The sequence below is a fragment of the Prionailurus viverrinus genome, chromosome A2, assembly GCF_022837055.1.
Source record: "Prionailurus viverrinus isolate Anna chromosome A2, UM_Priviv_1.0, whole genome shotgun sequence".
NCBI lineage: Eukaryota > Metazoa > Chordata > Mammalia > Carnivora > Felidae > Prionailurus > Prionailurus viverrinus.
The window spans coordinates 154,769,731-154,796,067 of NC_062562.1; the positions used below are offsets into that span (position 1 = coordinate 154,769,731).

The window sequence follows — 26,337 nt, forward strand, 5'->3', positions numbered from 1 at the left end:
GGAGAGAGAGAATCCCAAGAAGGCTCCACGTGGTCAGCCCAGAGCCTGACGTGGGGCCCGAACCCACGAACCATGAGATTGTGACCCGCTTAACCGACTGAGCCACCCGGGTGCCCCGTCCAACTCCTCTTTTAATCATAGTAGTATATAAATACAGGGTCTTAAAAAAACAAACATGTGAATATGGCTTTAGTAACACTAAAAATCAAAAGAGATTGGTCCCTCTGTGACCTTATTTCTGCTCCTTGGAGACACTGAGAAGCTTTTCACTCTTAAGTGTGCAGCTTGATGAATATTTACATGTGTGCCCCCCCCGAGCCCGCCTAGACGAAGACCCAGACCGTTTCCAGCACCCTAGAATGTTTGCTAGGTGCCCCTTCTCGGTTCATATTTCCCCAGACAACCACTATTCTGACTTCTGTCACCACTGGGAAGTTTCAAGGCAACCACTCTAAATTATTTTTGTCATGGGGCGCCTGCGTGGCTCAGTTAAGCGTCAGGCTTCAGCTCAGGTCACCATCTCACGGTTCATGGGTTTGAGCCCCACATCTGGCTCTGTGCTGTCAGCACTGAGCCTGCTTTGGATCCTCTGTCCCCGTCTCTCTCTGCCCACCTTCCCCGCTGGTTCTGTAAGTGAACGAACTTTAAAAAAATTGTTTTTGTCCTTTCTTCTAGCATTTGTTTCCGTATTTCTAAATGATATACTAACACTGCTATTTCCGGGTCTGCCTGCTTTGGGCAGGAACTAGCAGCTTCTTAGGACGCTAGATCCCACGTTCACTCTTCTTGCCCTGCCTCACCAAGGGAAGCTACAACACTTGCCAATTTCCAGGCCCCGCCACCAAACTGCCACGCCCTGGGCACCTGTGTACCCGCAGCCGCAGGCCCTCGGTAGCTGCGAGCCGGGCCCTCCACCTTAAGCCGGCCCGACATGCCGGACTCAGGACGTCTGCGGAGAAGGGCTCCGCGGTGTGAAAGCGGAACCTGTTACCAGGCTGCGGGGTTCAACTGGAGTTGGAATAAGCAAGCCAAGAGAAACCCCAGTGTTTCTAAGGACCCCCCCCCCCCCACCTTTCCACCGGTCGGCCCATCCGTGCCGCGCAAACCTCTGGTCTGAACGGACCCCTCAAGGCTTCTGTCTGACAGGAACCCGAATGCATGGCCTACCTCCAGAGAGGAAGGCCAGTCCGCACGGGACAGTCACATCGGATGTTCAGCGCCAAGATGCGACGCAGGTACAGCCTCCTGTCACTTGGAGAGAGGGCTGTGCAGGGCTGGAGACACTGAACCAGTCCTTCCGGCTCACCCTGTGGCCACTCCCTCGGCCCAAAGGCTCCTCACTGAACCCCAACACAGACCTCTGCAGGCCGGTGTCCCCACAATTCTGATTTCCTTTCTCACTGGGACCCTACGCTCTGCGGCTCCCGTGGCATCTCCGGCCCCGGGCAGGAGATCTGCACCCTCCCTGCCTCGGGAGCCCTGCCAGCCCTGCACCCACCCTCGCCAGCCCGGGAGGAAACCCTCTTCCCGCCTCCGGGGCGGGGGGGGGGGGACAGTTCGCATGTCCTGTCCTGCAGACACTGCTGGGGGGTGGTGTGCCCCCAAGTGCCCGGGGATGGCGCTTCCGGCGGCTGCCAAGTCCCCGGCTCTGCAGGCCCGGGCGAGAACCGACGGGCAGCACCTGTGATCGTGAAGTCCTCCTGGTCCTTAAGACCGAAAGGGTGTGCACGTGTGACCAAACAGGTACAGGGTAGGATGGGAAATGGCCATTTTAATGAGGGAGAAACCCAGGCTCCAAGATGCTAAGAAGCCATCCCAAGGTCACCGAACAAGTCCGCTTCGGGAGCCGGAGACTAAAATACACTCTGCCCGGGGCCACAGGAAACCTCCTTTCCCTTGGACGTGATCTGCTTGCACCAGAAGTCCAGTCCCGGGTTCGCTCAGGGACGGCCCCTCAAGCACAGGGCAGGGACACCTGGAAGCCTGGGTCCAGGGGAGCGGCTACCCCAGCCAGCACCCTGGCCTCCACTGACGGGCCACAGGCCCTCATGTCTCTGGATGGGCAGAAGCCAAATCACTTGGTCCCCTTGGCACAGACCCAGGATCTTGGAGAGGCACAGTCCCAAGCCACAATCTTGCCTTCCTCCAGGCCCCCGCACTTGAGATCCGGCTGGTCCTCATCTTCCTCTGGGAGTCTGGGGAGGGTGAGAAGAGGGGCCGGGCTCAGGATGACGGGCTCTGCTGGCCAGTGCGCCCGATGCCAGGGCTGGCGTGGAGACTGCGTGACCACTGCACAGAGCCAGGAGAGTCTGCAAAGGGCTCTGGGGTTGGAACGAGGATGCCCCATAGCTTGAGAGAACCACCCGCCCCCTCCGTGCAGTGCCCCTTATCTACCGAACAGGGTGATGCTCCTGCTCGGGTGGGTACGCTAGGGGGCCCAATAAGGGATGGGGTGACTGGGGCTAAATGAAACCAGGCCCTGAGTGGGGCAGTGGGGGAGGGGTGTCTCCCAAGAGCTACCCCAGGCTGGTGGTGGAGCAGGGGGCTGAAACTGGGAACGGAAGGAGGATCCAGATCAACAGTGGGGGAGGTGTCAGCGGAAAGGAAGGCCTCGACCCCTCTTCGGTGCCTGCCGTGATGTCATTCTGGTCACACTGGGGACAGAGAGGCCACCCACCCAGGCCCACGGTCACTTACAAATGGGATGGTAGTGGAGCCCCATCAATCCAGTGCCAGCCCTGGGGGCCTCGCTGGGCCCCCACCCAGGAGTACTTGGTGACTGGGTATCTGCTCAGGAAGTCCTGAAGGAGAAAAGCAGCTGGTCACCCTTCTCCGACCCTAGTAAGGCTCCTCCCCGGGAATTCTGTGCCCCACCCTGCCCCGCCCCTGCCCCACCTCCTGCAGATTCCCAACTTACTGAGCCAGAGAAGTGACCAGAGAAGTGACTCGGCTCAACCCGGCTCTCCCAGAACATCAGGAAGTGGAAAGCTGTATTGGATGCTCGTGGGTTGGCAGACACTGTGCTCAGGACTGGGGACCAGAAATGGGGGTGATCCCATCTCCGCTTCGCGGGGAGAGAGGATGCGAATGCCAGTCCCCACCCAGCAACGCGAGATGGATACTGAGCGGCCAGAGAGGCGGGGAGAAAGCTGGGAGACTCCAGAGTACATCCGGGGAGCAAACAGCCTGACTGTGCAGGAGGCGATGACAGGGCTGAGGCGGCCGCGGAGGGGGCCTGGGAGCAGATAGGCAGCAAGAGCGCACCTGTCAGCGAGAGCATAATGTACCCTGCACCAGTTGGGCGCGATGTCACGACCATTTACAAAAAGAAGACAAGTACGAAGGCCACGGAGCGGTATGAGGAAAGTCATCAGACAGGGTTACAGTGAATCAGAACGTCAATCAGCTGCGCCATGATCACCGTCATGACAAAACACGTACGCACACAAACACAGACACACAAGGAACGATAAAAGCCGGGAGTGCGTTGGAGAGCTATTAGAGACCGTTTTTCTTTTTCTTTTGAGTATTTGTCCTTGAGGTCATGTTGTTTTTGGCAACAGAGTGAACGAAAACATTGCATTAAAATTTTTTTAACTCAGAAAAAGATGTTTCAGTGCTGTAAGTCCTGGTGTGGGGCAGCGATGCTGGTGCATCTTCCAGAACATACTTCGGTGCCACCTTAACAGGAGCAGTGACATCCTTCTGATCACTTGAGTGAGTGATTCCACTTTGGAGGAAAAATCCAAGAACATAAAGGGGGAGGAAATGAACTTCTCCAAAGATAACACAGTGTTATTTGTAAAGAAAAAATGGAAACCACCCAATTGCTTAGTAATAAGGAAATAACTAGGCACGTTATGGGACATCAACACGATGGAAAATTACAATGCTGGTAACAGTGACAAGTACGTAGAAAATGTAATGCCAGAAAATGTAAATACGAAAACAGCAAAGCAAAGAAGAGCAGAAGAGCAAAAATATGGCCTGGGGAAAGCATCATCCATAGATTAAGTTCCAGAAACTTCTGAGTCACTTATGGTCCAAAGAATTGCTGTGTATGAGGCCGCCAAAATCCCAGGGCCTCCATGGCTTTCAGCTGGTGCTTCTCCAACTTTGCCACCAATTTGGGAACATGGGGGAATATGACCCTCAGCAGAATTTCCTTGAAATCCCATATTTTCCATCTTAAAAGTGAGCTAAATTATCTGCTAAATTAGTCTTCAAACATCTTTTTTAAAAATTGTGAATAAAATACATACCAAGAACTTTAGCATTTTAACTATTTTTAAGTGTACAAGCTGCTGGCATTATGTCCATTCACACTGTTGTGCAACCACCGTCCATCCCCAGAACTTTCTCATCTTCCTCCATGGAAACTCCAGGCCCATTAAACACCCTCCTATCCCCCCACCTGCTTGACGAGCACCACTCTACTTCCTGCCTTCATACATTTCAGCTTTCATATTCAAATGCTCCAATTAGTTAATCTTCGTAATCTTATGATGGAGATTTTTTCATGGTTTTTTTTTCACCTTTCTGTAGTCAACTGTGGCTTCTTCCTCCCTCCACCCCACAAACACAGCCGTTCTTAAACCAATGGCGAGTGAGTCTGCTGACCGATGACACTTAAACTTTCTCCTTTTCTCTAACTGCGAGCAAAATCAGCTCTTGGGGAGGCTGAGACCTGCTGATCCAGGGCTGTGTGTGTCACTGGCACCTTGTCCCTGGGTGTGTGTGTCCCAGCTCCTGGAGCCTGGCCTTTGCCAGCTCCCTCTGCCTGCCAACCCTCAGCTGCTCCTCCTCACCCGGTGCCTCCTGAAGCTTCTGTCCTCGTGGAGAGCTCCACAGTCATCACGTTCCAGATTTGAACAGCCCGGGACCCAAATCTTCACCCTTGTCTTCTTGCAAGGAGCTTATCCAGACTTCATGATATGTTTCCTATATACTTATGTTTCAAATAATTGATCTTGTATGCTTAGTTTTAAAAGAATTCTTGGGGTGCCTGGGTGGCGCAGTCAGTTGAGTGTCCAACTTCATCTCAGGTCATGATCTCGTGGTCCATGAGTTTGAGTCCCGTGTCGGGCTCTGTGCTGGCAGCTCAGAGCCTGGAGCCTGCTTCGGATTCTGTGTCTCCCTCTCTCCCTGCCCCTCCCCCACTCATGCTCTGTCTCTCTCTGTCTCAGAAATAAACATTAAAAAAAATAATTAAAAAAATTTAAAAAAAAAGTTAAAAAAAAGTTAAAAGAATTCTTTATCTGAAGCTTGCAATTTGGTGAAGTTCATCTCCCCCATGGAGGACCCACCAGCCACAGGGAAGTTTTTGCTCAGAGGGCTGAGGTCATTCTGAACTCAACCTGTCTGCTTAGAAGCTGGAGGGCAGGGACAGACTTTCCGAGGACACTTGCTGTGCTCAGTGGGTCACTGCCCAGCTGGGTCCCCTCCCCAGCTCCAGCCACTCTCTAGGGACCCACCTCCATTCCCACTGGCCTCCATTTTGCAGACGCAACCAAGGACCTGAGAATGTTCTCATCTGACAAATATAAGAACTCAGGTCTGACGCAGGCCCCCGACAAAAACGCTTAAATACTGACCTCCTGCTTACAGGGCTACTGTCCCTCTAGCATTTCCTCCTAATTACGTAGCACACATTATTCACAGAACATTTAGAAGATTAGAAAAAATTAAAACTTTAAAGAAGAAAAAAAAAAAATCACTCGTAATCTTGCCCCCAGCGGTAACCACAATTAGGATATTACTATACATATTTCCTTTCTGTTTTTCCTTTGTATATTTATTTTTACCATACTGAGATTTGATGGTTTTCAATCTACATTGTATCTTTCTCATTTCTCCATGTTTTCTGAAACGTCAGTGCTATTCCTGGTAATGAAATAACTCATGTTCACTGTAAAACATTTTCTCCAGCATGGTTTTCTGTCCATCTCCAGGGAACTCTCTGAGAGAAAGAAGGCAGGAACCACCTTCCCTGTTGTGCAGCACAGAACAGCTCTGTGTCAAGACTGGGCAGGAACAGTCCAAGAAAACAGAATGTTATGTATGTGGAATCTTAAGTAAAATATTAACAAGTCAAACCCAGAAGTATTTGAGGAAGAAAACATCACGGCTAAGTCAACTAGCACAAGAGGCCTGTACTGAAGTGAAGAGCCTGCTTGGGATTCTCTCTAAATAATAAAATAAAAAATAAAAAACAAAAAGTAAAATAAATAAATAAAAACAGACCAACGTAATCCACCACAGAGATTAAAGAGGAAACAACGGTATCATCTCGAAACACACACAAAGAAGCATCCCATGAAATGAAACTCATTCATGTTTAGAACTCTTCAAAAAATGGGACTAGAAAGGAACTTCCTTAAACGCTAACATTTAAGGAATGGGCTGTTCTGGCTCATCATTGACTCCCCAGGGCCAAACACAGCGTAGGTGGTCAATAGATACTTATTAAATCGCTGACCGAAGGAACCCTCACTGTGAAGGGCTGGGCACAGGCTGGACGGGAGCCCGCCTGCGCCCGTGTTCCCAGCTCCACCTCTGCGTCTTAGAATGAAGAGTAGATTGACGACCTTGGGAGCCCTGATGTCTGGCCCTCCCACATGTAACTTTATTTCCCCACGCCTAGGTGACTTTTTCTGCAATGCAGAGTTGGACTAGATCTTTGAGATTCCTTCTAGCGCTAGGAATGGATGATCCGTAACGATACGTCCATCTTTCCGCCGCCCGCCCCCTTCTCACCTGGATGTGGCCCAGCAGGGGGAGGGTGGCATGGTGAGACGAGCAGAAGGCCTGGCTGGCCTCCCAGGCCCGAGCCTCGGCAGAGAGGTAGTAGCAATGCTCCTCACACCACATCCAGCCCGGGGGGCACGGGTGGCAAGTGGCCCCTGCAAGCACAGAGACCACTGTAAAGAGCTGAACGGATGCGCGGTAAAAAACGAAAGTCTGGCCATGGCCTTGACTGATAGGACAGATCCGGAGCATGGAAGTGGTAAGCCTTGGGAAGGGCAAGTGGGATGGGCAAGGACCCGGGCAGGCTGTAGAGTTTGTGCAATGGCCAAAGCTGCCCGAGGCGGGGGCGTCAACCCACTGCTCGTCAGAGCACAGGCTGTGTCCAGTGGGAGGAAGAAGCTCCTTTCCCTCTCTGTGCTCAACAAGCCCCATGTCTTCATGCTGCACCTGCCCGGGGCAGGGGTGTGTGTGTGTGTGTGTGTGTGTGTGTGTGTGTGTGTGTGTGTGTTTCTAATTCTCACAAAGCTGCTGTCAGGACTACACACCCTGGTGGTGGCCAGAGGAGGAGAGGGGAGCAGGAGGAGGCACCATACCTACTCTAGAAGCCAGGGCCACAATGGTGACCGCGGACACTGCCAGAAACACAGCCATGACCACTAGGGCCCAGCGCAGGGACTTCATGTACAGAGGCAGCCCTGGGGGAGGGGACAACCAGGAGAGACAGGTTAGAACCCAAGACTCGTATACCAGCATCACGCCTGCCTTAGCACCCCCCTCACCTTGGCCCAAGACACCACAGAAATCCACTCAATTTAGGTTAGAAAATTATTATTGAGGAGAAATCACTAGAAGATGTTCTGCTTCTTTAAAAAATAGAAGACAGGGGAGCCTGGGTGGCTCAGTCGGTAAAGCGGCTGACTTCGGCTCAGGTCATGATCTCGCGGTCCGTGAGTTCGAGCCCCGCGTCGGGCTCTGTGCTGACAGCTCAGAGCCTGGAGCCTGTTTCAGATTCTGTGTCTCCCTCTCTCTGACCCTCCCCTGTTCGTGCTCTGTCTCTCCCTGTCTCGAAAATAAATAAACGCTAAAAATAATAATAATAATAATAATAATAATAATAAATAAAATAAAAAATAAAATCAAATTAAAAAATAGAAGACATAAGAATCCATTGAAGGAGAACAAATGATTGGCTGACAACCATCTGCTGAGCACAAACCGTGCATTAGACACAGGGCACAAATACCACCAGGGACAGGGCAAGACCCCTGCACTCATGGGGCTCAAGGTACCAGGAGATAAAGCTCCAAACGGGAGGGATGGGGGTTCAGTTTAAACGTTGGCAGACCTGGCTTCCAGTCTTGGCTCTGTGGGTCCCCCAAGTGTTTTTGGTGTTTTCCCACCTGCCTCTCCTATCTCTCCAGGCCACTGGAGGCCACTGGTGAGGCATTGTGCAGAGTGTGCTTTGCAGGCCATAGAGCAGGAGACAGACATGAGTTGTCAGCAGCTCCTGTGAGCTGGACCCAGGGGACCAGATAACTAGAACGAGGCTGCAGAGGGGAAAGGAACTCCAGAGATAGGCAGGCAGAAGAGAGAGAACATATTTGAATCATCCCGCCCCGGTGATGGAGTAACCAGGGAGGCCAGGGGGGAAACATGGGGAATAAAACACAGTAAATGGTTAATCGCGGCCTCAGACAGCTCACGGAGGCTTTCTACCCAGAAACGTCTAAAGTAACTGAGCACTCCTGGGGCACCTGGGTGGCTCAGTTGGTTAAGTGTCTGACTTCAGCTCAGGTCATGATCTCAAGGTTCGTGAGTTCAAGCCCCGCGTTGGGTTCTGTGCTGAAAGTGTGGCCTGCTTGGGATTCTCTCTCTCCCTCTCTCTCTCTGCCCCTCTCCCACCAAAATAAACAAATAAACTTTAAAATAAATAAATAAACGAGTGACTGAGTACTCCTGAATTTGAATTTGACCTCTGCCAGGACACAGAAGCATGAAATCAATTAATGTAAGAAGAGGCCTCTCCTCTCCCAGGCACTTGGCCGCAAGGGGCCATGGGACCCAGCCACATCTCGGGGATGAGGGTTGGGGAAGCTACATATTCAGTGTAAGGGTCCTAAGAACGCAAGTCATCGTATTTGTCAAAGCCTGAAACAGCAGAGGTAATTCTCCAGCAAATATTTTACTATTTTCAAAAGACTAATGCCATTTTTAAAACCATATGCACAGGATACACCCCCCATATGAATGCACACATGTGTGTATGGTGCACACATGTGTGTATGGCACATACAACTTATACACAAAGAAAGTTGGGACACACTTCCAAGGTTTTTAAGAAAACATGTTTGCAATCATAATTCAACTTTAAAAACAAAGGCACTTTTGAAATCTTTGACTTCCCTTTTCCATTAGGAAAAACGCTTGCTTCAAAGACTGGAAAGGGAAGTATGTTACGGTGATCCGTGAAGAGTCACATTCCATCTATGACCTTTTAGGACTCTGTTCTTTTTTTTTTTTTTAAACACATAATCCGCTTCTTAAAGGGATTTGACCCAAATTTCCATCAACTGATAAGTGGATAAACAAAATGCGGTATATCCATACAGCGCAATATTCAGCCATGAAAAGGTAGGAAGTGCTGATACAGGCTGCAACGTGGCTGAGCACTGAAAAGTTTGTGCTCAGTGAAAGAAGCTTGTCGCATAAGGGCACGTATGATGAGTCCATTTATGAAATGTCCAGAACAGGCAAAACCCACAGGGACAGAAAGTAGATCAGTGGTTGCTGGGGAGAGGCTGGGGGTGATGGCTCAAAGATACAGCGTTTCCTTTTAGGGTATTGAAAAAATACATTTTTTAAGGTTATTTATTTATTTTGAGAGAGGGACAGAGAGAACAAGTGAGCGGGGGAGGGGCGCAGAGCGAGAGAGAGAGAGAGAGAGAGAGAGAGAGAGAATCCCAAGCAGGCTCTGCACTGCCAGTGTGGAGCCAGATGTGGGGCTCGAACTCACAAACAGCGAGATATGACCTAAGCCAAAATCAAGAGTCGGACGCTTACCTGACGGAGTCACCCAGGCATCCCGAAAATATTCTAAAACCAACTGTAATGGTTGTGCACCTCTGTGAATATACTGAAGACCACTGGATTGTACACTTTACATGGATGGGTTTTATGGTATATGAATTATGACTCAATGAAGCTGTTACCAAAAAAAAGTGATTTGAAAATGCTTGGAATAAAAAATACATATACATTGATAGTCTTAAAAGCAGAAAAGCCTGCAGAAGAAAAGGAGAACAAATCTACCAATCACCTCCGTCAGTGTAACTCTTGTGACTGAATACTAAATTCAGCTCTGACCTTTCAGAAAAGAAATACAGCAGGTTACATAGTCTCACACACCTTCCACTCTGGGCTGCAGTGCTGACCTTGGGGATGGCCTCCCACAGAGCCAGGGTCCTCCCCAAATTTCCAGGCAAGAGTCCCACCTACCCCCTTTCAAAAACAATTCTTTGGGGTGCCTGGGTGGCTCAGTCAGGTAAGCGTCCGACTGCGGCTCAGGTCGTAATCTCGCAGTCCGTGTGTTCGAGCCCCGTGTCAGGCTCTGTGCTGACAGCTCAGAACCTGGAACCTGCTTCTGATTCTGTGTCTCTCTCTCTCTCTGACCCTCCCCCCATTCATGCTCTGTCTCTCTCTGTCTCAAAAATAAATAAATGTTAAAAACAAAAACAATTATTTTTTTTTTAATTTATTTACTTTGAGAGAGAGAGAGAGAGATGGAGGGAGGAAGGGGCAGAGAAACAGTGAGAGAGAATCCCAAGCAGGTTCCACACCGTCAGCACTCAGCCAAACTAGAGCTCCAGGCGGGGCTCAAACTCATGAACCATGAGATCATGACCTAAGCTGAAATCAAGAGCCTGACACTTAACAGACTGAGCCACCCAGGCAGCCTGCTAAAGTCCCCTCTAAACTCGTCTTCTCCCTATTTCCAATTCTGGACCTCCTTAAATGGAATTCGCTCAGGGTCTGCAAACCTACCCAGTCCCACATGGCAATTACACACAGTCCTTCCCTCTGGCCCCATTCTCTAGCTTCCACCCAATTCTGTTTCCAAATCTTGGACTGACCATCTCTGATGTTACACCCTCTGTTTACTCTCTCACTTCGAACTCCATCTTAACTTGCCATATTTCCTACCGGCAACTGAAACACTGTCTGCTTCCTCCCTCCTAGCCAAATCCGGGTATCAGGGGGTGGAACCAGGTTTTGCGGGGCTTCAAGTTTATTCAATTTGCTCTCCCCTGCTTGCACACTGTTTCTCTCTCTCTCAACTATAAATAAACATTAAAAAAAAATTTTTTTTTAGAGGGGCGCCTGGGTGCTTCAGTTGGTTAGTGTCGACTTCAGCTCAGGTCATGATCTTGCAGTTCATGGGTTCCAGCCCCATGTCAGGCTCTGTGTTGACAGCTCAGAGCTTGGAGCCTGCTTCGGATTCTGTCTCCGTCTCTCTCTGCCCCTCCCCTGCTCCCACACTGTCTCTCTCTCTCTCTCTCTCTCCCTCTCAAATATAAACATTAAAAAAATTTATTCAATTTGGTGGGTGAGGGAAGGGGTCTTAAAAAATACAATAAAAACCTCCAAATACAAAGTTTGGCATAGGACTCAGAGGGCTCCTGCCAGTGAGGCTCTGCTTTTGTGTCATCGCCTTCAGGTAAAATCTATCACAATTGCCCTGCTCCTCCCGCTGGGCAGGACCATGCTGGGGCATCATCCTCTCTGGGCCCCATTTCCTCCATGCCCCCAGCACTGGTGAGTACATTCTTCCTGCCCGTCCCACCAAAATTATAACCACCTCTGGAGTTCCTAGGCTGCCCCACCATCTCCAAAAGACACCTTCTACCCCAGCCTCTGCTCCGGTTCTCCGTTCCAGAAGGCTCCTGCCCAGACCCCTCCTGGCTCCGTCCCAGGCTGACCTGCACTTAAACTTTAGTCCTAGACACTTATTAATCTGATCAAAAGCTATTGACTTTAAAAGACTCATTGTGGGGCGCCTGGGTGGCGCAGTCGGTTAAGCGTCCGACTTCAGCCAGGTCACGATCTCGCGGTCCGGGAGTTCGAGCCCCGCGTCGGGCTCTGGGCTGATGGCTCGGAGCCTGGAGCCTGTTTCCGATTCTGTGTCTCCCTCTCTCTCTGCCCCTCCCCTGTTCATGCTCTGTCTCTCTCTGTCTCAAAGATAAATAAACGTTAAAAAAAAAATTTTTTTTTTTAAATAATAAAAGACTCATTGTGGTAGATAGAATAATATTCCCCCCCAAAGATGCCCACTTCTTAATCCCTAGAACCTGTGAATATGTTAGGATACATGGCAAAGGGGAATTAAGGCTTTAGATGGAATTAAGGCTGATCATCCTTTGGCTTTAAGATGAGGAGACTCTCCTGGATTTTCTTGGTAGGCCCAATGTAATCACAAGGATCCTTAGAAACAGAAGAGGGAGGCAGAAGGGCAGGAGAGTCCGAGAGGGCGGCAGGAGAAGGAATCAGCCACAAATTGCTGGCTTTGAATATTCTGAGGGGTATGAACTAAGGAATGCAGAGTCTTCTAGCTACAAAAAGGCAAGGCAACGGAATCTCCCCTAGAGTCTCCAGGAAGGAACACGGTGCTGCTGACACCTTGGCTTTAGACCAGTGAGCCCACATCAGACTTCTGACCTACAGAACTGTAAGATAATAAATTTGTGTTGTTTCAAACCACTAAGTTTGTGGCAATTTGTTACAGCAGCGATAGAAAACACATCATCAGGCAATGTGCTCACACCAAACTGCAAAAGCCAGGAACGATGTGCGTCTCTGAAGTCTACCCATGACTGAGACATGGCAGAGACCTTCAGGCTTTGCGGCCTGTCTAGCTGGCCTGGTCTTCCTCTCACCTGGCTAAGGTTTTGGCATTTTGCCTGCCGGGCAGGTGGCTAGCCCTCCTGGCCTCTGTTCCTGAGCTTTCCAGCTAGAAGGTTGCCTCTGCCACCCCCAAACCCTACTCATCTTTCAACGCTTAGTTCCAGGAAGCTTTCCCATGCCCCCAGGGTTCACCAACCACTCCCTCCCAGTTCCCAGTCCAGGGTTGTTTATATCTTTTCCAGGCTCCTTCTGGTTCCCTGACAAGAGAAGGGAGGCTGGGCCTGAGAGAGGAGCCAGGAGTCGGGAGTCCGGGGACCTGTGTTCCCATCCGGGTTGCCACCAACCGTCACGTGATCCTGGAAGACCTCCCCTGTCCCGGAATTCCTCCCTCCTCTACTTTTCCACACTAAGAGGGAGTGAGAAAGTTCTTGCGGTGGGACGGCGGAGGGGTAGTGGAAATAGTGGTTTTACTCTTTCATCGCAGACAGCTCAAGTACAACCACTAGCCCCGAACGTTACCGATCCCAGCTCGGAGGGACAGGCCAGGCGGGGCCGGGGCAGCGGGGTGGTCGGCGGGGCGCCGGGAAAGGGGAGCGCTCCGGCTGCGTCGCCCCCTCCCCGGCCGCGCGGGCCCCCGGGGCGGGCGCGCGCTTACCCATGATCTCTATGGCCCGGGGCAGCTTCTCGTCGCTGTCCGTCTCGGCGCGGGGCAGCAGCGCGTCCTCCTTCTCCAGCCCCAGCTCCCTGCAGCGGCCGCCGCACGTGGTGGCGTCGAGGCCGCGCTCCGGCCGCGCTGGGGTCCGCGGCAGGAGCGGGTGGGTGGGGAAGGCGTGGCGGGAGGAGGCCGGGGACTCGGGCACCGGCACGGTGAGGAAGCGCGTGGAGGGCGCCGGCGAGGGCGCGCGGCTGCTCCCGGCCGCGCCCACGGACTTCACGCGCACGTCCACCTGCAGTTCCACCGGGGCCCAGGCGCCAGGCAGCTGCTCCCCCGACACCAGCTCGGCCCCCGGCGCCTCGCCGGCCTGGGGCCGCTCGGCCACGGAAGGGCCGGGCGACGGCGGCTCGGAGTCCGCGGACGTCTGGCGGCGGAAGGCGCCGTAGCCCAGGCTGGATGGCGGCAGCCGCGTGAGCGCCGGGCGGGCCGGGGGCTGCTGCTTCCCGCCGGCGAGGTCCTGGCCCGCGCCCGCCGCCTTCTTTACGGCTCGGACCGGATTCGGGCTGCTCTCGAGACCCTCAAGCCGTAGTTCGTCGGCGGGGACCTGCAGCTGCTCCGGCTCCGCGACCTGGCTCCCCAGGGGCTCCATTGGGAACTCGGCCTGGCCTCCTTCCGATGCCGCCTGGGCCCGCTTCATCACCGACAGACGAAGAGCGGAGCGCACCTGGGCCCAGGTAGGCACCTCCCCGGTATGGATTGGTCCAGCCTGGACAATTGTTTTCAGGCCACGCCCCTCACCGTGCCCCCGCCCACCCCAAGGGCGCCGCTGGGATTGGCTGTGGCTAAGATTCTATTGGCCACGCCCCCTTAGGCTACCAGACCCTCCTTCACCTGGCGCCAGGAATGGAGAGGGGCAGTGGACCTAGCGGAGGGGTAACCCAGAAGGCAGAGCTGGGAACAGAGACATAAGGAAAAACCCAGAGCCACGCCTGACTCCTCCCTTTTCTTTGCACCCAGTCCCACGGCCCTCTGCCATTGCGCTGATTTTGAGGGTTACAGCTTTGGGCTGAGAACGGTTGGCCAAACCCGTGAGAGAGCCTGGGACTCGGGTCAGCAGGTGCAAAGGAAATTGGGCGGCCTGAGGAAAAGGAGCAGAGCTGGTTGTCCTGACAGTGTAGTGGGGGAAGGGGCACCACACCTGAGAGGACTCCGCCACAGCAAAAGTCCCCGGGACAGCTACTCTGAAGGCCTGACTCCTACTAGCTTAACTCGTTGAAAACTGAGGGGTGTATAAGCATGAATGTGTATTTTCCACGGGGAGAGAATCCTGGTCCCCAGTCAGCCTGGTGTGGTGCAATATGGGGTGCCCAAACCTGGCTAGTGATCTGAATACCATTTAAAAATACACATATTCCGGGCTGGGCTCCACCCACACTTATTGAATCTCCTAAGGTGATGAGGCCACTTTTAACAAGTGCCCCAAGGTAGCAACGACAGGTAAAATAGAAGCCACTCTGTTAAATCTGAATTTCAGAAAAATAAGAGTTAGGTTTTTAGTATAAGTGCACCCCAAGCACTGTGTGTCCTTCTATTTAAAAATTATTCATTATCTGAAATTAAAATTTAATCTGCCTCCTATATTTTTATTTGTTAAATCCGGCAACCTTACCCCAAGGGCTTCTACTGGATTGGTTTTAGGAGCAACATTTGGAAAGACCAGATACTTGTTACTCCTAGGGGAGAGGGAAGGAAGGAGAATGTGGAAGAGGGATTCTAGGAACAGATGTCCACCCCACCCCCACCCCAGAAGACAAGTAATGGAGAGAAAAAGTCCAGTGGAAAGAAAGTGCTAGATGAAAAAGTTATGTTTAGGGGCTCCTGGGTGGCTCAGAAGGTTAAGTGTCTAACTCTTGATGTTAGCTCAGGTCATGATTTCATGGTTCATGAGATTTGGCCCAGCACAGAGCCTGCTTGGGTTTCTCTCTCTCTTTCTCTCTCTCTCTCTGCCTCTCCCCCACTCACGACCTCCATCTCTCAAAATAAATTAACTTAAAAAAAAAAAAAGAATACATGTTATGTTTAATCCCTTCAAAAATCCAGACCATATATGTAATGTGGGGACATATCCATGCATGAAAATACATTTTAAAAGATGTGAAATGATACGCACGAAAGTGATAATAGTAGATGCTGCTATAGATAGTTTGGGGAGACAGTCTAAGAGACTTTAATCTTATCTGTAATGTTTCTACTTTCTAGAAAGAGAATGTATGCACATTCTTAAATAAAAATCCATTTTTACAAAGATGGCATATTGTAAGGTTCTTTTAGAGCCAATGGAGATTACTATAAAAATTAAAATAATGCAGATGTATGTAAAATATTATTTTATTTTTGTAAATGTTTTTTATTTATTTTTGAGAGAGACAGACAGACAGAGTACTAGCAGGGGACAGACGAAGAGAGAAGGAGACACAGAATCTGAAGAAGGCTCCAGGCTCTGAGCTGTCAGCACAGAGCTTGGTGCCCGATGTGGGGCTCGAACTCGTGAACTTTGAGATCATGACCTGAGCCGAAGTCAGTGTTCAACTGACTGAGCCACCCAGGCACCCCAGAAGTATATAAAATATAAAGGAAAGGTCTCTCCCCTCTTTTTCCCCTCTCAGAGGTAGCCACTGTCCCTACTGACATTAGTTGCTTATCCATTTTTGGAGTGACCTGGGGTAAGAGAGGAGCAACCTGACTTTGCTTTCCTGTTTACATATCTTTTCCTGGGATGATGATTAGCAAATAGTTTATAACATCAAGCATCTCTAATGTCCCAGGTGTTTGGGCTCAGAGTCAATGTCAGTGAGGAAAACACAATGTGCTTACCATTTAGCCATGCTCCCGTGACCTTGTCGGGGATACCCCAAGGCCTGGCTCCTCTGGCCACAGCCCACTAAACTGGGCTAGGCTCCTGACTCAGAGGCACCCAGGGGCATCTAAATTCCATCTTGAATTTGAACCGGGGTTGGCACTGGCATCAACAGTGCCACAGGTGGAGCCACCACCGGCCGCAGGAAGTATGAGCAGAAGCTGCAGGGACTGAAGATGTGGCCGTGGCCAGTCCCTCCCACCTGTTTTCTGGATTCTGTCTGCAGTCACACTTTCATTTCACAAACACTCGCCGAGCAGGGTCCCTAGCCTGTGGGTATACGGCTTTGGCACATTCAGGGGAGCTGGTGCTGAGATGATCTCTTCCCCTTTAATCTCTTCCTTTCTACTGGTTCTTTCCCTCATCGGTAAACGTGAGCAGGTTGTAAATGCCTCCTAGGACCCTGTCTCTTCCTCCAGCTAACACTCTATTTCCTCCTTGCACGACCAACTTTCCTTATCACTCACTTTCTCATTCCATCACATCCCAAGCCCTCCCTAAGCCACTGCAGTGTTTCTTCTCCCACGAGTCTGCCAAATTTTTCCTTGCCAAGGGCACCATACATCACCAACTCCTGCAGGTTTCATCAGTGCTCGCTTTATCTCTCAGAAGCCGCACATCTGTGGCTTTCCTAACACTGCACTCTGCTGGTTTTCCATCTGCTTCCAGAGACTCCTCACACTCCATTAGGTCACTGACTCTCCAGCTCTCCCTCCAGCCCAGATCTTTCTCCGGATCTTGACCACACAGGTAAGCTATGGGTTGAATTTGGTCTCTCCAGCATGTCCCGCCCCAAATTCATTTGTTAAAGTCTTAGTCCCCAGAGCCCCATAACGTGACCTCATTTGGGATTAGGGTGGTTACTGTGATGAGGTCATTCTGGATTAGGCTGGTTCCCTAATCCCATATGACTGGTATCCTTCTATAAAAAAGGGGAGATTTGGACACAAACACACACACAGGGAGAACAGCGTGTGAACATGAAGCAGGGATCAGGGTGTCTACCAGCCAGGGAAGGCCAAAGATTGTTGGCAAACCACCAAAGCTAGAAGATTGGCCTAGAACAGATTCTCTTCCCACAGACCTCAGAAGGAACCAGCCCTGCCAAAGCCTCGACCTTGAACTTCTTGCCTCCACGACTATGAGAGAATACGTTTCTGTCCTTCTGTGAGAGAATACGTTTCTGTCCTTCGAGCTTCTCAGTTTATTACTTTCTTACCGCAGGCAGCCACCGCAAACAAGTCACCGTCCAGGCGGCTGCCCGCCCCGTGGCAATGGCTCTCCAGGATGCAGGTGGTCTCTGTGCCCCCCCCCCCCCCCCCCACTTCGTCACAGCTAACAGTTGGGCCAATCGGATTCTCCCTCGCAGGAATTTGGCACGGATCTGAGAGAGCCAGGGCTGGGAGGTATCAGAGCTCCAGGAGGGCAGCTCCCTGGAGGGAAGACCCACAAACTCCTCTTCAGGTCCCTGGAATTTCTCTGGTCCCGGCCCTTCCTAAAGCTTGCTTGTCTGTATCTGTGGATGTCGTATGACCCTGGAGTATCTTTCCCTTACCTCCCTTTTTTAAATCTCGAGTTAGCATGTAGCATTCACCACTCTAACTGTAAGTAGCAGAAAACCCCAATTCAGCCACCAGCTGTGTTAGGCCCTGTGGGCTCCCTTAGGGTGAGGCCCAGGCTTTGGAGCAGTCTCCGTTGTGCCTTCAGTGTAGAGCCATGGGGGCTTTGTCATCAGGAGGCCATTTACGGGCCGCCTGGGTGACCCATGGGTTAAGCGTCGTCTAACTCTTGATTTCAGCTCGGGTCACGATCTCACAGTTCACGAGACTGAGCCCTGTGTCAGGTTCTGCGCTGACAGAGGGGAGCCTGCTTGGGATTCTCTCTCTCCCTCTCTCTTGGCCTCTCCTCACACTCTCTCTCTCTCTCAAAATAAATAAACATTAAAAAATAAATAAAATCTTTTTCTGCTTATAACAGAAATACATGCTTGTGATGTAAATTTAAATTTTACAGAAATTTAAATATTACAGAAATACATGCTATAGAAAGAAATGTCATGCCCCCCAGAAGACATCTCGGTTATTAACATTTCAATATCTTTTCTGGATTTTTTTCCATGCCTGTCTTACCTACGTTGTTATTATATGTGCATATATTTTATTTCCAAGACATTGCTATTAAATACATACCCATACATAATTTATTTAAGGAGTCTCCTGCTGGTGGACATTCGAGTTGTTTCCATGTGGACAGGCAGTCCTGTTTGAGCGAAATCAATGCAAAAGCTACAGTTATAATTCAGTGACATCCTCGTGCACTGTTTTTAAACATCAAACCGATGTTATCTTCAGATAGCTTTGTTAAAATGAAACTGCTGAGCCAAAGGGTGGTCACAGTTTTGTATTTGATGGACAGTGTCGAAAGTCCCCAAATTCTTCATAAGAAGCTGAACAAACAGTGGATGAGGGGTCGTTCCCCACAGCCTCCCCAGCACTTGATATGATCAATTTTCTTAGTCTTTATCAATCTGATGGGCAAAAATGTGAAACTTCAACTTGCATTTCTTTAGTTATGGGTGAACTTGACCATCTCTTCATTTGTTAACTGCGTTACTGAGCAGTGTCTTTACCAGTCTCAGGGGCTGGGCACAGGGCCTCTAAGTCCAGTTCCAGGTCAGGGGCTGGTTCCAGGGAGTGGCTCAGCAGGCACCCTTGTCACTCCTTCCTGCCCCCACACCATGGCGTTCACTGGCCCGGGAAGAGTGATGGTATCTGACCCACATGAACAGGCCCAAGAGTTATAAAAGCATAAACCAAAGCACGGCTGGCTTCTCCTGGGGAGGAAGCAAACATGGCCACGCCAGGTTCTTGGCTGATGTCCTCTCCTCTGGCTTCCTGAGCCCTTCCAGGGCGTGTGGACACCCAGATGAGAGCAGGAGGTGTGGTTTCTGCACGGCCGGCTCCCTGGCACGGTCCCCCTTCAGCCCACATTCCACCTGCTCAGAGGCTCAGGGGCACCCAAGCCAGTGAGTGGCACTCCTGTCCCTCACTTGGGAACTGTCTTCCCAGCACTTCGGGGTTATCTCTGGTTAACAAGTTCACGTATTTGTTTTGTCGTTCGATGTTTGTCTCTGGCCTTCTAGAAATCATTGCCATATCCCCAGAAGAGTATCTGGCATGTTCATCTCTGGTTCTTGGCTGATGTCACCCCCACTGGCTTAGGGTATATTATAAATTTGTTTGAATGTTTTATTTTTGAGAGAGAGAGAGAGAGAGAGACAGAGCATGAGCGAGGGAGGGGCGGACAGAGAGGGAGACACAGAATCTGAAGCAGGCAGGCTCCTCCAGCCACACGCTCACTCTGCACCCCTGGCTTTGTCTCTGTTCCTGAGACCTTAGCCGTCAGCTGGGAGTGACAGGCAGTCCTGTTTCTGCCTCATTTAGTGGAGGATCCACCTGCAGCTAACCTGGGCCGAGGAGAGACAAACCCGGCTCTGGGGGGAGGGGCGGGGGACATAAGGTGGCTTCCAGTCAGGCGTGTGGGTACAGCTGCAACAGGGATGAGAAAACATTCCACCTGGGCGCATGCAAGCTCGTCGAAGGAGACTCACAGGAGAGCAGGAAAACATCTCCCTGAGTCATCAGCTGCTTGCTCTCTGCAAGTCCAAACAGAGGCCCTCTCTTGCTGGGAGCTCCACCCCTGGAATCTGTTCCTGTAGACAGCAGCCCATGCATGCTGGATGGTGAGCAGCTAGTGTGTGTGTGTGTGTGTGTGTGTGTGTGTGTGTGTGCACACGCACGTGTGTGTGGAAACAGCCCTGACGTTCGTCACATCTGGGGCAGGCCTAGCTCTCTTGTGGATAACGGCCCCCACCTTAGCTGATCTGTGTCTGGGGCTCAGCACTTGAAACAATCTGGATGGAGCAGGTGTGAGCCCCAGGAGACAGAATGGACAAGGCAAGGGGACATGAGACACCTCACCTCACATGTGTGTAAAAGACTCCACCAGGCTGGGAGAGAGCAGCAAATGCCCTCGAGCACCTTGGTGAGGAGGCCCCAAATTTGGCCTAGTGGGTCTCCGGCCTTCCAACTATGGATCTTGGGATTTCTTAGCCTCTATAATTGGGTGAGTTACCTCCTTATAATATTGCATAACATATGTATTTCCTTATCATATATGGAAGGAACTGGCTCACCCGATTATAGAGGCTGAGAAATCCCAGGAGAGGCCCTGCTGGTTCTGTTTCTCTAAAGAACCCTGACTAACATGACCCTTGTGTGAGTGTCACAGACTCCTCTTCCTGGCTGTCCTTACAGAACCGCACCGCCCAGAGCTGGCCTCCACACACAACCATCCCCTCCCTGCCCTTTGGGAGCAGGTCTCTGGCACTGTGGGAACACCTGTCTCCACCCCGTATCCTCCAGCCCTGGGCTGTTCTTTGGACTCAATCCAGAGTCCTCTATCCCAAATCTCCCGTGTTATGATTATTTTATAAGTCTAAGCTTTTAAAAATAAAACACTCAGCTCTCCCCTGGGGCTAGGAACACGTCCATTTTCAGGACAAAAAGTCCAATTGCCCTGTGAAGAGGAAGAAGCAGAAAATCCCTCTGTTTTTTGGTAACGAGTCAGTAGGAAAATAAGATGAGGGCTAACTCTGAATCAGGCTCTTCCTACCCATCGGCTTTGTTTCCTTTCTGCCGTCAGGAGCAGACGGGACGAGATGCTCCGCTCCAGGGGGCTCGGTCCTCACTCGCGTTAGAGTCTAGGTGAGCGGCAACCCTGGGCTAAAGCGGTTCACAGCCTGTGCTGCTGGTGTACAGCCTGCTCAAGAGTCCCTCTTCTGGACCCTGTGCCCGGGGCCCCAGGGGATGACTCACTACAGAGAAGATGGCGGGGGGGGGGGTCTTCCTGCAAGATCCCACTTCCCACTCCAGTCTGGACTGTGCAGAGCTCAGTGAGGACAGAGAACCAGAGTTCATTTCAATCCTACATGATTCTGTTTCCAGCTGGATCTGAACGAAGGGTCCCAGGGAAGTCGGGCTGCTCCAGCGTGGCTGGATGCCAGACTAGACAGCGGGTGGGAGCCAACAGGCAGCTCTGGGCTGCTCAGGATAAAAGATCAGACACCAGGCCTCAGCAACCCCATAGCCAGCTTGGGGGTCGGTCTCCCCTGACTGCCTTGGGCTCTGAAATTGGGTCTTTTGGGAACTGACCCGGTTGCCCCTGCCTGTGCAAGACACGAGGTCGCCTGTCCAAGGTATGCGCTTGCCTGTCCGAGGCATGGGGTCACCTGTCTGAGGCGTGGGTTGCCTATCTGAAGCTTGGAGTTCCCTGCCCTCCTAGGCCCCGGCCCTTCTCAATCCTGTCCTGCTTCTGTGATGGCTCCCTCTCACCTGCCTCCAACTGTCCCCTTGGTCCCCTCTGCTTACCTCAAGGTAGGTGGGCCTGCTTCCTGAAACCAAACCCCGCGTCCCTTCTCTCTAGAGGCTCAGGGGTCTGATCTCCCACTCTCACCCACAGATCCAGCCATACCTCAGCGTCCCCAGTGACCCAACACTTGAGTGGCAGGGGAGGCCCCAGACCCTGGACGTTGCTTGACCACAGACATTTGTCCCAACCTCTCCTGCACCTGTTGGGACCACCCTCAAGGTAGAGACTCTCCACGTCTGACCAAGTCTGGCTCAGAAAGAGCCCCAAATCCCCTTCCTTCCCCCAAAGTGGGAGTTTTAGGGACCTTCCATGGCCCAGGTTAACAACGCAGGTAATTCCCATGTCCTTTAATGGAGACCAGGAGCACTCGACCAATATGACACATCGATGCTAACACTGCTGCCTAAGGTTTGGCTGGGGAAGGGGATGTCACTAGGCCATACTCTTGGCGGACGGCGCAAATGCTTTCCGAAAAGCAAGACTATGTGGGCAGACGCTGTTCGGTCCTGCCCGGTTATGAGCATAAGATGATTGCCAGCCTGTCAAATACAAGGAGAGGGAAGGCCAGAGAGAGATAGTAATGGCACACAGCAAGGTAGAGGTCTTCCCGGGGTGCCGGACATGTGTGTCAAAGTGACCCAAGCTTTCTAGGTGACACTGCAGTGACAATGCAAGCAGGTAGAGGAAACGAAGCTTCTCTCCCCACACTAAAGGCCAAATTCATCAGTTATGAAGAAGTGACGTCTGACGGGGAGGTTACTGAAGATCTCCGGCTGTGAAGGAACTCTATTAAAGAAAAAAAACGGTTTGCTAAAATTTCCTATTTTATTTCTGTAAAACTGGATATCTGGTCGTCCTTTTATAATGCAGGCAGAACTACCGTGTACCGTGAAAATCATCCATTACGTATATATAATACATATCAAATCTCTATATATGTAATAGGGTAGAGTGGTGGAGGAGGGTCAGACAAATGGGAGTATGATTGAGAAAGAGAGAGAGTATTGGACCAGTTTCTGTCCTAATTCTAAACATGTGAATCCTTTGGCCAAGTAGAAGTTGTCTGCCACTCAACTCCAGCTGATATGAACAAAAACCCTCCACGGAAGCAAACTTCTGGGGGAAGGGCCTTACATCCCTAACGATCTTGAAGCCAAGTCCACGGGCCCCATCAAGGTCCCCTCCTTAGTGGGGACCCACCAGAGACCCCAGGCCACAGGGGGCCACATTATATGCCAATTCATGGCCACAGGAACCGACCCTGCACATTCCAAATTATAAATTCATATATATAATCCTAACAGGACGCTCAAGGCCCAAACTGGGAGATCGACCATCGTCAAGTTTAAAGGTCTTGCTCCCTTTGCTAACAATTCTAAATTTCATGAAGAACTTCTACACTTTAGAAGAAAATTGAATTTACTATTTTACCATAAAGATGTGCGAGGTTTACTTGGTTTGTATGCAGATTCCTTTGAGAGTCTAACGAAAGCTGGGAACCTTCTCCCCTATGTAGTAAAATACACACATTTTGCAGTTTTCAGTTTTAGGAGGGTCACAGATTCCCTGAAGGCCACCCATGAGCAGCAATGCTCTACAGGATGAAGCTCTAACCAGTGGCTTATTGATTCCACCACATCTTTGCCCATGAAGTTTTCACAGGCCACTGGGGGTGCTGTTCTCCACCCGCCTCATCAGAGCCCCAAACTGGGATTATGGATGACTTCAGATGCCAACAGATTTAAATAACTCAAGTACCATGACTCAGATAACATGGGAGCCACTGTGGCCACACGGCTTGAGAATTAAACACTGATTGTCAACCAGAATTATGACATCTCTGCAAGCAAAACGCATCAACTAAAACAGGCATTTCAGTTACTATGAACCTGAAGGAGACCTTCACAACGATGATTAAGAGAAGTTACGAGGGTCGCCTGGTGGGTCAGTGGGTTAAACATTCAACTTCGGCTCAGGTCATGATCTCGAGGTTCATGAGCTTGAGCCCCAGGTCAGGCTCTCTACTGTCAGCCTAAAGCCCCCTTTGGATCCTCTGCCTCCCTCTTTCTCTCTCTCCAAAGTAAATAAAAACATTTAAAAAGGAGGGGGGCAAGTCCTGCAAGGTCTGTGACACTCACACAGACCAGGTCTGCCAGGCCTTGTACAGGCCCACGTTTCTCTGGCTACTGAGGCAGCTCATGGTCTGTTCCGGCTACTGAAACCTCCCTCTCCTTTGTGGTCTGGGAACACATAAGAGACCCTCTGGCTCGTCTGTCTGTCTTAGAGATTTCATTGGTTACCTGGGGATAAGATACAATCCTGATACAAACCTGATGCAGAAAGAAAAACTTTCTTGTGGCTTTTTAAAAAATTTTTAAAAAATATTTATTTTTGAGAGAGAGAGAGAGAGAGAGAGAGCAAGCAGGGAAGGGGCAGAGAGAAAGGGAGACACAGGATCCGAAGCAGGCTCCAGGCTCTGAGCTGTCAGCACAGAGCCCAACATGGGGCTTGAACTCAACGAGCCGTGAATCATGACTTAAGCTGAAGTCAGACGCTGAACTGACTGAGCCACCCAGGCGTCCCTTTCTTGTAGCTTTTCTGAGGTGAGTCTCCTCTTCCCTCCAACACCTCGTTTCCTGTCGCCGTGGCAGTGGGTAGCAGATGAGGGTTTTAGTGCCATCTTGTTTGCGGTTCTTAATGTTATCAGTCGAATAGTGTCCTCCCAAGTTCCTATGTTGAAACCCCAACCCCCAGCACCTTAGAACGTGACCTTATTTGGAGACAGGGTCACCGCAGATGTAGTTAGTTAAGATAAGGTCATTAGGGTGGCCCTGATATAGTATAACTGTGTAATTTCACAAGAGGAGATCTGGACACAGACATGCATCCAGGGAGAATACCGTGTGAACACAAAGACTGCGGTGATGTGTCCACAAGCCAAAACCCACCAAAGATCACCGGCGAACCCCTGGAAGCTGTGAGATGCGAGCAGGTTCTCCCCGATGGCCTCGGAAGGGGTCAATCCTGCTGACTCACTGTTCTTGGATTTTTCAACTCTGAACTCCGTTGTCTACCCCCCATATTTTGTAGTACTTTCTCACAGCAAATGAATACATTTACCTGCTTCTCCGGTAGGCTATGAGGAAACAGCTCACCCATTTCAAACATCAAAAAGTGCTTAACTGCTCAGATTTTATAGACCAGATGGATGAAACATAAATCTGTCTTTGGACTCACCTTAATCTTTGTCTACTGGGACTGTAATGACCTTTCAGTCTGGAGATGTGTCTTTGCACATGAAGTATTCTGGGAACAAGAGAGAGGAAGCCGGGGCTTAAGAAACCAGAATGAACAGAAGAGGGCAAATACATGTCTTCTGCCTGAAAAACCTTATCAAACACCAGGCACGGACGTTATTCCCCAGCAGTGCCCCCATGGAGACCACAAACACCAGAAGAGGTTTGCCCCTCTGGCTAATACACTGTGCGCCTCCAGAGGAGTTTCTACTTGTGGGAGAATAGAGTGGAGTTGTGGCCCACACAAACCAAAGAATCCCGGGCTGGGGCTTCATGCAGGAGCCTTTTCTCCAAAGACAGTCGCCTAAATCCCTAAGGGCTACAGCCTGCTCCTATCTGTGCCTGAGAAGGAAAAGGGGGCCCCTGTGGGCAGGCTCATGGAGAGCAGGTAAATTTGAAGACTGTTCCCCTTCCTCTTGGCAGACACAGCCCTCGCCAGGTTGCATGGCTTTGTGCTCGAGCAAGGGCTGAATTCCAGATCCCAGGGTCCCACCCTCAACCAGATGCCCTTGTGCAGCAAGCTACCTGCACAAACATACATGGCAGTTCTGACGGCTCTCTCTGTCCCCAGTCTGCATCTGCTTCTATTAATGACCGCATCCCATATGGGTGAGGCTTTTGTCCTATTGCCCAAGAATGGCAGCGAAGGTCCAAAGTTGTAGATAAGAGGTACTAAATACCCTATATTCTAAATCCCAGGAACCCTTGCAGTCAGACTAAGCCTATCTGCAGGGTTATTGAGTGGTGTCCTGAGAACTTTCTTTCCCTTCCAATATAAGATCACAGAGGGAAAGAGGTCATCAACCGTGGGGAGTATAGTGCCTATAGAGAGAAACTATTCCCTTGAGGGGGGTGGGTGCTTTTGTGACAGCTTTGGTAACCGGTCTTAAGAGTTACCTTGCTTCAAGCTTATGCACTCCTCGCTAGCTGACCTAAGTCCCTTCGTCTGTAGCAGAACTAACTTTGAGATTTGCAGACCCCTGGCCTTGAGGAGTGAAGGGCCACACTTTTCCAGGAGAGAAGGCCTGACTACATTTAAAAACAGGGGCCTCAGACGCCAGCAAGTCTGTTCAGGATCATGCCGACAACATAGGACTAACCACTTGGGCACCTGCTTCACCTGCACCCAGCACCCCCTTCTCTCCCCTCCTCTCCTTTCCTCTCTAAAACCCTCAGGCTTCGCCAGGATGGAGAAGATGGTCTTTGACACATTAGTCCACCATCATCCCAGTTGCGGGCTTGCTGAAAAAAGCAACCTTTCCTTTCCCAGCATCACTTGTCTCTGAGTACTGATCTTTTGTCCGAGGAGTGATTTTTCCAGCAATGAGAAGCCCAACCCCGACTAGGAACCGGTTCTCTGTCCAGTAACACGTTCCCCCCATGAAGCCAAGCTG

The 26,337-nt window shown here is 50.8% G+C and overlaps 1 protein-coding gene across 1 annotated transcript; it reads right to left on the reverse strand.

The window, feature by feature from the left end:
- Positions 1 to 1,754: 1,754 nt before the first annotated feature.
- KLRG2 (killer cell lectin like receptor G2) lies at positions 1,755 to 14,050 on the reverse strand. The gene is made up of 5 exons (XM_047851046.1): positions 13,301 to 14,050; positions 7,341 to 7,442; positions 6,757 to 6,902; positions 2,698 to 2,801; positions 1,755 to 2,195 (listed from the first exon to the last, which is right to left on the reverse strand). The coding sequence occupies exons 1-5, from the start codon at positions 13,995 to 13,997 to the stop codon at positions 2,075 to 2,077; spliced, it is 1,170 nt and encodes a 389-aa protein (XP_047707002.1). The 5' UTR covers positions 13,998 to 14,050; the 3' UTR covers positions 1,755 to 2,074.
- Between the last annotated feature and the right edge of the window lie 12,287 nt (positions 14,051 to 26,337).